Here is a 10,511-nt window from a genome sequence, read left to right as displayed (position 1 = left end):
TCTAGGTTCGATTCCAGCCAGGACATTATCTTCTGGGAGTTTTTATGTTCTTCCCATTTTTGTGTGAGTTTTCTCTTGATTACCTCTCACACTCAAAAAACAAACACCTAATTTGCTCCTGAAATAGCCATTGTATGTGTATATATGGTAGGGACCTAAGAGCGTAAGCTCCACTGAAGCAATTATTGTTGCTGCATCCTAACAATTCTTCCAAATGATAAAAATATGCTATTTTTGATTCTCAGCCTTTAAAAATCAACTTTTTTGATCAAAAGATGTATTCAATGCTTTATATGAAAGATGTATGCAATTTGTTATTCTTTTGTTTATTTCCTTAAAACATTTCTTATGATAAAATAACACTACTTAAGTATGGTTTTAGCATTTATTTATTTGTACTTTATTTGTACTTCAGTTTCAAAATAATATCACAAGTATACCAGCTTTCATCTCAAGTCCATATTCAAATAAATTTGGATTGAGTAAAAAACCAATAAAAAGAAACTCTGCATACATTAATATAACAAGTGCATAATAACATTTACACAAGGCTGACTTAAAACTATTGGGTCTGCAGTGCATTCACCTTGTTTATGTGCAACAAAATATATCAAAATAATATCTACTTTCTACACTGGAGTAAGGGGTACAGGGATAATCATATATAGCTTTTGTTCCTAAGTTAAGAACCTTATTTAGTCCTGCTATCAGTTTCGGCTTTTTCAAGTTTCTGTCCTGTAAGGTACAACCAAATGCCTCCACGGTAGTTCTCATTGCCAAGTCCGTATACATAGGCATTCACTGCAGGTGAAATTTTGGCCAAGAGAGCAGGCATCTGAAATAATGAGGGTAAAAATATCATTAGGGTTATTTTAATGGCATTACTATATTGTAATTGTCAATAGCAACTATTATAGGGAGGAACATTTATCAAAGGTTGAATTTCGAATTCATGTGAATTATTTATAATTTGAATAAATTTGAATATACTCGAATGGTCGGGGGTTACTTAATTAAAAAAATGGAATATCTAAAACATTACCGACCGGAAAACGTGAATCGAGTTTTTTTCTCCGAAAAAAACTTGAATGTCAGGAAGGCACGTTCAAATTGGTCTCTGGACCTCTCACTTGTACATGAACTCGGCAGGTTTTAGGTGGCAAATAGTCGAGTTTTTAAAGGGCCAAGGTGTGGTAAATCTTGAAATTCAAATTCTAATCGAGTTTGGATTATTCACAATTCAATTGACAGTTTTGACCATAAAAAATTTAATTTGATCCTTAATAAATCTACCCCTTAGTCTTTATTATTATGTCTATGTTTAAAAAAATACTTTTACTTTTGGCCTCCTTTCAACTTGTTCGAACTGCTGCCTGGTTTCTATGTGTGGCAATAATTATTACTTTAATTTTAGTTTTAATTGCCTATCTTTCTATAAAGCCTTTGCTTTTCATCTTTTCCAGTATATCGCCAAATCACTGCAGTTTTTTTTATGCAACATGGAAGATAGAATTCGAAATTCTAAAACAGCTGCAAAACCCAACAACAAAAAACAAAATGAAAAACAGTGTTAGAATTGTCTGCATCACACACAGGGTCAGACTGGGGGCCCCGGGGCCCCTGGGCTGCTGTCATAGGGCCCCCCTCCGGGTCCCCTGCCGCCAGGTGCCCTGCCAAGCTGCACCCAGTCACACATGCATGTGCAACTTTTATTTGCCGTGACATGCAGCAAGAAGATTAGGGCAGGAAACAGGACTGGGCCGGCCAGGTTTTTTCCCAGTGCCCCGTTGGCCCAGTCTGACCCTGATCACACACAAAGTTCATTTTAAAGGGGCCTACCCTTTAAGGTGGTACAGTGTGCAGTGTACAGTGGTCATATGTCTCTAATGGTTATTGTACATAAAGGGCCCTATTGCATGTTGTTGCAATGATCAATTATATGTAGGGGCCCATAGGTTTTACTATGTTCCTATGGCTTTAAGCCCTACCCTTTTCCTTATCCTTAGTTACTAAGCAAAAGCCCATGTATACATTTAAGCATTTACATCAGTGTTATTCGTCAAGGGTGTAATGACCACTTCCTGCCACACTTCCATATAGTGTTTGCAAAGGGGTGGATCTTCCTCTTTGGCTGCTCATGTCCTAACCATCTGGATGTGCCCATTGAGCCTGGGTACACCAAGGCCCAGTAAAGCCATTGCCCTAAAGGGACAGCACCTTTAGTGTTTAAGTCGGGAATCAGGAAACCCAGTGAATGAGGATTAGTAAGAGCAGGATGGATTTTTCATAGACTCTCTAGGAGAGTGAAGTAGACAGGTTATATAGCAAGAGAAGTTGTGTGCTCCATTGAGGATCAGTAGCAGGGAGTAGCTTTCCAAAAGGCTTCCTTGTATGCCTTTAGTGAAGGGACCACAGTGGATAGGGTGTTAGGCTAGACTTCTTCTCCCTAACCACTCCACTGGATGGGATCCGGAACACTTAGAGGTATATCAGCCTGAGGGAATTGATGTACGCTTGACTACTATGCCTTATGGGAGTCACATCCTTCATTGCTGTATCATCCTCCTCTATCTACTCTCTTCTTTAATATGCTAATACCTCCTCATACGTGAGTAAAACCTGTGGTCATTTGTCTCTGATATAATAAACCATCCTTTTTATTTCAGCCTAAGAACCTCCTGGTGTCCAATCATTCTTATTTTTATGTACAGTAGCCTGAGTGTTTTAATTCCACTACACCTTTATGGGAAACTTCCACTTAGTGAAGGCCCTGATCCTGATGTGTGAGTCGCAATGTAACCCATGCTCATATCACTAGCTGGACATAAACTATTTGTGGCCTGAATAGCCCAGATTAGTTTACACATACATGAATGGTGGAAAAAAATTATGCAAAATAGCATACTATAATTTCCATGTTTTTTCACATTTTTATTAAATACAATTCTGTGTTTTTGAGCTTTCATTATCTAGATGTAAGCAGACCCAAAGATTTCTGAAACTCACCATCCTTAGTTTTGGAGAGAGGATGGTTGCATCCTGAATGACAGCATAGAAGCATAGCAGACAATATGGACCCCAACAGAAAACAAGTGATTTTACTGGCATGCTTGTGTTCAACTAAAAACAAAAAGAATTTGTCAACAAAAAAATACAATATGTTAAAATATATGCAGGTTTGCAATAAAACATTCTTTAAAACAAAAATGTTATATGAATAGTTAATATTAATAGATTAATTTTTTTCAAAAACATATTTTAAAGTTATCTATAAATGTAGTTGCTTTTAATCTAATATTTACAGTAACATAGTAAAGTTTTTTTTTTTTAAACATTTATTTATTAAACCAACACAAAGCCTTATATCTCAAAGAATAACAAAGTAATGAACAGCATTGTTAATCAGACATTGCATTGGAGTTTTTTAATAACACCCCATGGAAAACATTAGAAGATGGGAAAGATGAGAGAAAAGAAAGTAAGAAAACAGAAAAGAGAAAGTATTGGGAAAGAGAAAGTGGTGGGAGTTTGGGAGGGTATTCCATGCATAGTAATAGAGAGGTGCACAGTAATTTTCTTGGACGGTACATACACAGCGTACCAAAGGTATTGTTAACCCAGTTATCTATGGATATTTAGGGCCAGCTCACCAAAACACCTAGATGATGCATTACATTGTCAAGTTACATTGCCAGTGCTATGTAAACGAGACCCCCATAATTTTAGTCCCCAGGAAGAAGCCAGTCCATATTTGGTACAGGTGAGTTTTGAGGTCTATTCTAATAAGATTTGTTCCGCAGTATCCACAACGACCATGTGTTGGTTAACTTGGACAACCTCTGGCTGTATATATTTGTTCCAAAACTGGGAGGGTTTGTTCCTCCAGACCTATCCAGAAGTTGAGTGTGGGCGGGTGGTCATCTGATCTTTCCACTTGATTGCAATGGCCTTTTTAGCCTGAAATAGCAGAAATATAAGGAGAGTTCTTTCTGATCTTGAAAGAACCATGTCTGCCAAATAGTTAAGAAGCAAAACAGTAGGATAAAATTTAATTGGTAATGCCATAAACTGAGAGAGGTAATGGGCGATTTCTGTCCAAAAGTGCTGAATCTGGGAGCAATTCCAAACCATGTGGAAGAAGTCAGCTTGGGAACCTTTGCACTTATTGCACTGGTCCGGTACTGCGGGGTTAATTTTGTGGAGGAGGTAAGGGGTATAATAAGCTCTGTGGAGATCTTTGAATTGTATAAGCCGATCCTGGGACCTTATCAGGGGACGCAGCGAGTCTTGTAAAATAATTTTCCACTGTTCAGAGGTAAGATCAGGAATAATAACAGTCCATTTCTTGTAGAGATCCCGGGTGGCAGAGTATTTGGGTTGTTGGATATGAGCATAGATTACAGAGAGTGTTTTTTTTAGCTGTTCTTTTCTGAGCAAGTCCAAAATTGAGGATACTTGGATTTGTATTGTTCTGGGGGAAAATTGCTGTGCCAGCGCATGCCTCAGTTGCAGATAATGGAACAGCATCCTATTTGGAAGGTTAAAGTTGGTCTTCAGTTTTTGAAATGAAAGTAAATTATTGTCCACATATATATCTTTAATATACTTGACATTGTATTGAGCCCAAATTCCAGGATCAGGTATTAAGAGCAATTGCTCAAGGAGTTTGCCTAAATAGATATAGGAATTTAGGGAGGAACTTCATTTTAAAATGATTCTTCCTATCAGAGATAGCAGGAGTTTGATCCACTGCTTTATGCAGAGAGGCCATAAGAGGGTCTATGTTCAGTTGTTTGTATTTCTCAAGCTGTGGGTGTATGTAGATCCCCAAGTACTTAATTGTATCTACTTGCTCTAGTGGAAGGTTTGGGTCCAGAGCCTCTGAGGCTTGTGGGTCAAGGAGCAAGAGGGTAGATTTGGACCAATTAATCTTGAGGCCTGAGTATAAGGTATGAGTGTTTATCAGTTGGAGAGCTGTTTGGAGGGATGGGCCAGGGTCATGTAAATAGAGATGGGTATCGTCAGCAAATAGAGATATCTTTTCCCTAAGATGACCAAGTTTAAAACCCCGGACTTCCGGGCTTGACCTTATTAAACATGGTAGTGGCTCCATCGCAAGGGCAAAAAGACCCCGGGAGAGCGGGCATCCTTGACGTGCCTCTAGCTAGGGCTATAGGGGAGGATACGTCTAGATTAGACCGTACGTTAGCAGTGGGGTTAGTATATAAGGCCTGTACCCATGTCAAAAAAAAAATTCAGAATCCAAATTTCCGCAAGTTTTCCCATAAATAAGCCCACTCGAACAGAGTCAAATGCCTTCTCATTGTCGAGGGAAGCAATGACTCTGGTGCCTGGGTTGTCATGGGTAAGTATTAAATTGGTATATAGCCTTCTAATGTTAAGTTCGGCTGCTTTGTGGGGTAGAAAGCCTACCTGGTCTGGAGCAACCACCGAAGTAATGACAAAATTTAGCCGTCTAGCCAGAACGTTTGTTAAAATTTTATAGACCGAATTGATAAGGGAAATAGGTCTGTATGAAGCACAGGATAGGGGGTTCTTACCAGGTTTTAATGAGAATAATAATAGCTTCTCGAAAGGAAGCTGATAATTGGGCAGTAGTCAGAGTTTGGTTGAAGATGTTAGTTAAGTGGGTGACTGATAGAGAGGCATAAGTAGTGTACCATGAATTAGGAATCCAATCTGGTCCTGGGGTTTTCCTAGTAGTAGGTAAAGAAGTGATAGCTTCAAGTACCTCTTTCTCCTGGATGGGAATTCTGAATTTCAAAGGTACATTTGGAAGGTTGAGTTGGTCAAGGTAATCTGCAATTTCAGAGGGGTTTTTTTTGGAGTTTAGAGGAATATAGGTCTTGATAGAATTCTGCCAAATTTTGGTTTATATCTAAGGGGTGCGTAAGAATTTTCAAGAGCATGTTCTAGAATTGTTTTGTTACATGTGCTATTGTTGAGATATATTCCCCCCCTAATCACTGCCTTCATAGCATCCCATACACAGGGCAAGGGTGCAGAGTCTAAATTAAGATGGAAATAGTTTTGTATTGTCTGTTGAATGTCTTTCTGGATGTCAGGATGAGATATCCAGCAGGGGCTTAATCTCCAGATTCTTTGAGCGGGCCTCACATGTAGGCACGAGGTTACCAATAGTGGGGAGTGATCAGAGATCCCTCTAGGGAGGAACTCTGCTCTAATTATTTTGGGAGACAGGTCACTTGAGTGGAAAGCGAGGTCTATCCTTGACATGGCACCCCTAGCGTAACAAGAGAACATATGTTGATTTGGGTGACTAGCCCTCCACACATCAACAAACCCCGAGGTTTCTGCCTATGCCTTTAACGCACTAGAGCCAGTGCTTCTTATAGGAGCTAGGGAGAGGCGGTCCCTCTCCGCATCCATCACTGTGTTAAAGTCACCAAGTATTAATACAGGGTCTGGATTTAAACTCGCAATGAGCGGGAGTAAGTGAAATAACAGCTCATCATTAAATGGTAGGGGGGGTATAAATACTTACTATAATATACGGGATTTGCAGATATGAGTCTCTTGCAAACAAATAATGTGGGGAGAGTACTTGCGAAGAAAATTAAACACAAGAGATCGTTTTAATGGGGAATTTATTCCCCTAACATTCCATGATATAGCTGTTACCTTTGACATAAATATCATATACAATTTTGTTGCCAAGATCCCTCCCACATGGAAGAAAAGAGAAAAAGAGAGAAGAGAAAAAATCAAGATTGAGAAACAGTTGAGAGAGTATAGAGAATATCCCAAAATCCCCCACCCTACTTACTCCGGTATTGGAGCAGCCTTGAACCATTAACATAGTAAAATTCTGGAGGGGTGCACCAAAAATGAGAAGTGCACTAACCAAGTTTGCAAAACCTAAACAGTCGTTAACCAATTAAAGGGAATGAAAATCACCAGTGACGTGAAGCAAAAAAAACGGGAAACAAATAGTGGTTCCCAAAAGTGTCTCAGAGTAGTGTAGCTATATAGCATTTTGTAGCCCCTAGTCTGCTACCCCGGGGATTTTACCAGTTGGGGTAGAATGAGCTAGAGCAAGTGTCTTGGGTGCTGCGGGCAACCATAGGCCCCGAAATAAGAGGCTGCGCGGTTTTCCCCAGATGGGCTGTGAGGTTTTAGCTCTGGGTGCCAACACTTAACATTAAGCAGGACCATGTATGCTATTATGGTCGACTATCCAACCATTGAGAGAGCTGAAGAAGTATGTCTTACCATCTGATCAGACCCACAGTTTAGCAGAATATACCATAGCATATTGGAGGCCAGCATCCGTGAAGTGGCGTTTCACCCCCATAAATTGTTGGCGTTGTTTCCATAGTTCATTGGAAAAATCAGGGTATAAGGAGATGGTTGTGTTTTCATAATGTAGCTCCCCTTTCCGTCTTGCTGCTGTAAGGGCCACATCCCTGTCCCTGTAATTGAGCAGACGAGCTTTCATAGGCCTGGGAGGGGCCCTTGGTGGTGGAGGCCTAACTGGTATACGGTGTGCCCGTTCGATGACAAAGGCCGAGGAAAATGCATCATCACCGAATTCTCCCTTAAGCCATGCTTCCATGAATTTCGTGGCGTCTGACCCTTCCGATCTCTAAGGGAAGCCAAAGAACCGGACTTGTTCCTCCAGAGCTGGTTCTCTAGGTCGTCAGATTTGGCCTCTGCTGGTTTTAGCCGACGATGAAGTTGATCCAGGTGCTTGGGTAGTGGGTTACCGGAGTCTTCTAAGTCACTCACCCTGCGTTTGACTTCAGTAATTCTTTCTCTGACTTTCTGGAGATCCTGTCGCAGGATCGCAAAATCAACTCTCATCCACCTTTGCCACGTTTACAGCGTGACAGGTCTGTATAGTGGATCCGCCAGTGTCAGTTCCTCGTCGGCTGCAGGGCTGTTTGGCTCCTGTTGCTGAAGGTCTGAGGCTTGTTCCCTGACTCCCTTATCGCCATCTTCTGTGGTAGGCGAGGCATGTGTTTTCTGCGCAAGCAGTGAACGCTAATCTTTAGGTGAGTCTGGTTTGAACTTGTCGGCCATTTTGGAAAGCCTAAGAGAATCACGGAGATGCGGCCTTATGGCCGAAGAATCTGCCATGGCCAGCTTTTTTTTGCCCATGAGCTTGCTCATAGCCCTCAGAGTTAGGTGGTGGGCAGTACAGAGGCTGGTAGTATCAGGATAACACCGGATAAAGTGGAGTACCTGCGGAGCTAAGGTGGCGTGCGTCTGCTCACTTCAGTAGGTGGCCACGCCCCCTGTAACATAGTAAGTTAGGTTGAAAAAAGACACCCATCCATCAAGTTCAACCTTTTAACTTTTAAAAAACCCATCTGAAGCCTTTCCAATTTACCTCAGAGGGGGAAAAAATCCCTTCCTGACTCCAAAATGGCAATCGGACTAGTCCCTGGATCAACTTGTACTATGAGCTATCTTCCATAACCCTGTATTCCCTCACTTGCTAAAAAGCCATCCAACCCCTTCTTAAAGATATCTAATGTATCAGTCAGTACAACTAGTTCAGGGAGAGAATTCCACATCTTCACAGCTCTCACTGTATAAAACCCCTTCTGAATATTTAGGTGGAACCTCTTTTCTTCTAATCGGAATGGGTGACCTTGTGTCAAATGAAAAGACCTACTGGTACATAAAGCATTACTCCAGTAATTTAATATTTAAAACTACAGTTAAAGCTCCAGTTCTTACAATGACTGCACAAGTATGTTATTCCTTTACTCTGCTGCTCTGTTACTTACAGACCATGCAAAGCATTGTGGGATCTTGACTCAAGGTGAATTGACTATAATGTTATAAAAGCATGATTAGTTAGAGTGATTCAGAGGCAGGCAGATAATGCTTTCAATAACAATTACATAAAAATTACCTAAAAAGTATTGACAAGCTAGCTCACGAAAATGATCCCCAGCTCTATATTGCCCTCCACTTGTGACCGACGCAACACATCCATGAGACAGATTATAACCCGAAAAATTTAGGCTCATTATCTAAGCAGTAATGAAATTCCCTGCCACCACATTGTGACTGTTATTTTATATATAGGTTACATGTTTATTTTTTTCCCTTTTTTTCCTTTTTCTTTTTTTGTTTCTTTCCTTATACTTTTATGTTATTATTGAGCATTGCTTTTTTTGGAGCAGGGTACCACAACAAGCAGACAGCCCACATTCTTTGTAATGAAAATCAATAAAATATGTCAGTTTAAAAAGAAAAAAGTATTGATAATAAATAATGTATATTTTTATTGGACAACATGGAGAACATGTTAATAGAATATAAAAAAAAACATGGAGATATACACCATATGTACCTACTTATCTTTCTATCTACACACACATTTAGGATATTTAGAATATGAATTCTGAAATATAAAATCGGGGGGCTCCATTTACAAACACACAAGCCTTTGGGCTTGGCCTCATTTGTATACTCTGGCTTCCTGATGATGGTTCCCCCTCCCCTCGACAAAACAATTTAAAGCTTGCCATGTTTTAGGCACATGCTTGAGGTTTTAGGTTTGAGCTTGAAGGGTGAATATTAAGGAATGAAACATATTTCATTCAACAGTAAAATAATTAAGATTTCATTTAGCCTCCATTAGCAGATAAATGATCTTCCCAATATAACAAGAACATATAGCAAACAAATATGCCGTGAATTACCTGTGTTGCATTTAAAATGAGACATGCTCTTTTAATATTATTTCTATTTGCTTATACTAGTTGATAATTACTATCTGTTTAAAAATATGAAATTAAAGGACAACTAAGGCTCAATGAAAAAAGTAAGCTAGAAATGCTGTACATTATGTTTTTGGCTTATGTACTACCCAAGGCAACCACAGCCTTTTAGCAGGGAAGATATGTGCCCCCAAAGAAGCCCCAGTAGCTCCCCATCTTTTTTTCTGCTGATTCATTGCACATGCTCTGTGCTGATGTCAGTTACTGAGCTCAGGGACCAACTCAAAATATACAATATGCATAGACCATAAATGTCACAATATAAAGCTGATTAATAATAAATACATATAAACACTACATGCCAGCTCAGAAACAGTGACAGAATTTAATAATCAGCCTTATAGCATCATCTTATATTACAGGTCAATCTCATTTCCTGCTTGATAATTTGCAACAAGCCACAAACTTAGCTTCTCAACAGCTGTTCAGAGCTCACTTAGCATGTGAGTGTCACAGACAAGTTTGAAGTTTTGGATCATTGAGAAGCGAAACATTACACTAGTGCAATAAGTTTTATGAGTATAAAATATGGCATTTTAGGGTTTGGGTCTCCTTTAAGGATTTATGTGCTTCACGTGCTTAGTGCATACATTTCTGGTTTAAAGATTCCAGCTATATTCTTTTCTATCACTCAGTGCACGTTTTACCATTTCACATGAATAGCTTTATCTAAAGAAGGCCGGTTGGCTCATTTCAAGAGGGCAGTTAAATCAAAGAAGCTGAAACAACATT

At 39.7% G+C, this 10,511-nt stretch overlaps 1 protein-coding gene across 1 annotated transcript in view; it reads right to left on the bottom strand.

The window, feature by feature from the left end:
• Nucleotides 1–371: 371 nt before the first annotated feature.
• rgr.L (retinal G protein coupled receptor L homeolog) overlaps nt 372–10,511 on the bottom strand; it is a 36,520-nt gene continuing 26,380 nt past the window's right edge. The window contains exons 6-7 of the mRNA NM_001092855.1: nt 3,007–3,120; nt 372–835 (exon numbers count right to left, since the gene is read on the bottom strand). Of these exons, the coding sequence (NP_001086324.1) occupies nt 692–835; nt 3,007–3,120 (258 nt within the window). The 3' untranslated portion in view covers nt 372–691. The remainder of the gene's footprint in view (nt 836–3,006; nt 3,121–10,511) is intronic.

The sequence above is a fragment of the Xenopus laevis genome, chromosome 7L (genome assembly GCF_017654675.1).
Source record: "Xenopus laevis strain J_2021 chromosome 7L, Xenopus_laevis_v10.1, whole genome shotgun sequence".
NCBI classification, from domain to species: Eukaryota; Metazoa; Chordata; class Amphibia; order Anura; family Pipidae; genus Xenopus; species Xenopus laevis.
Note: the sequence above shows the minus strand (reverse complement) of the source record. Positions and strands in the feature narration are given on the sequence as shown.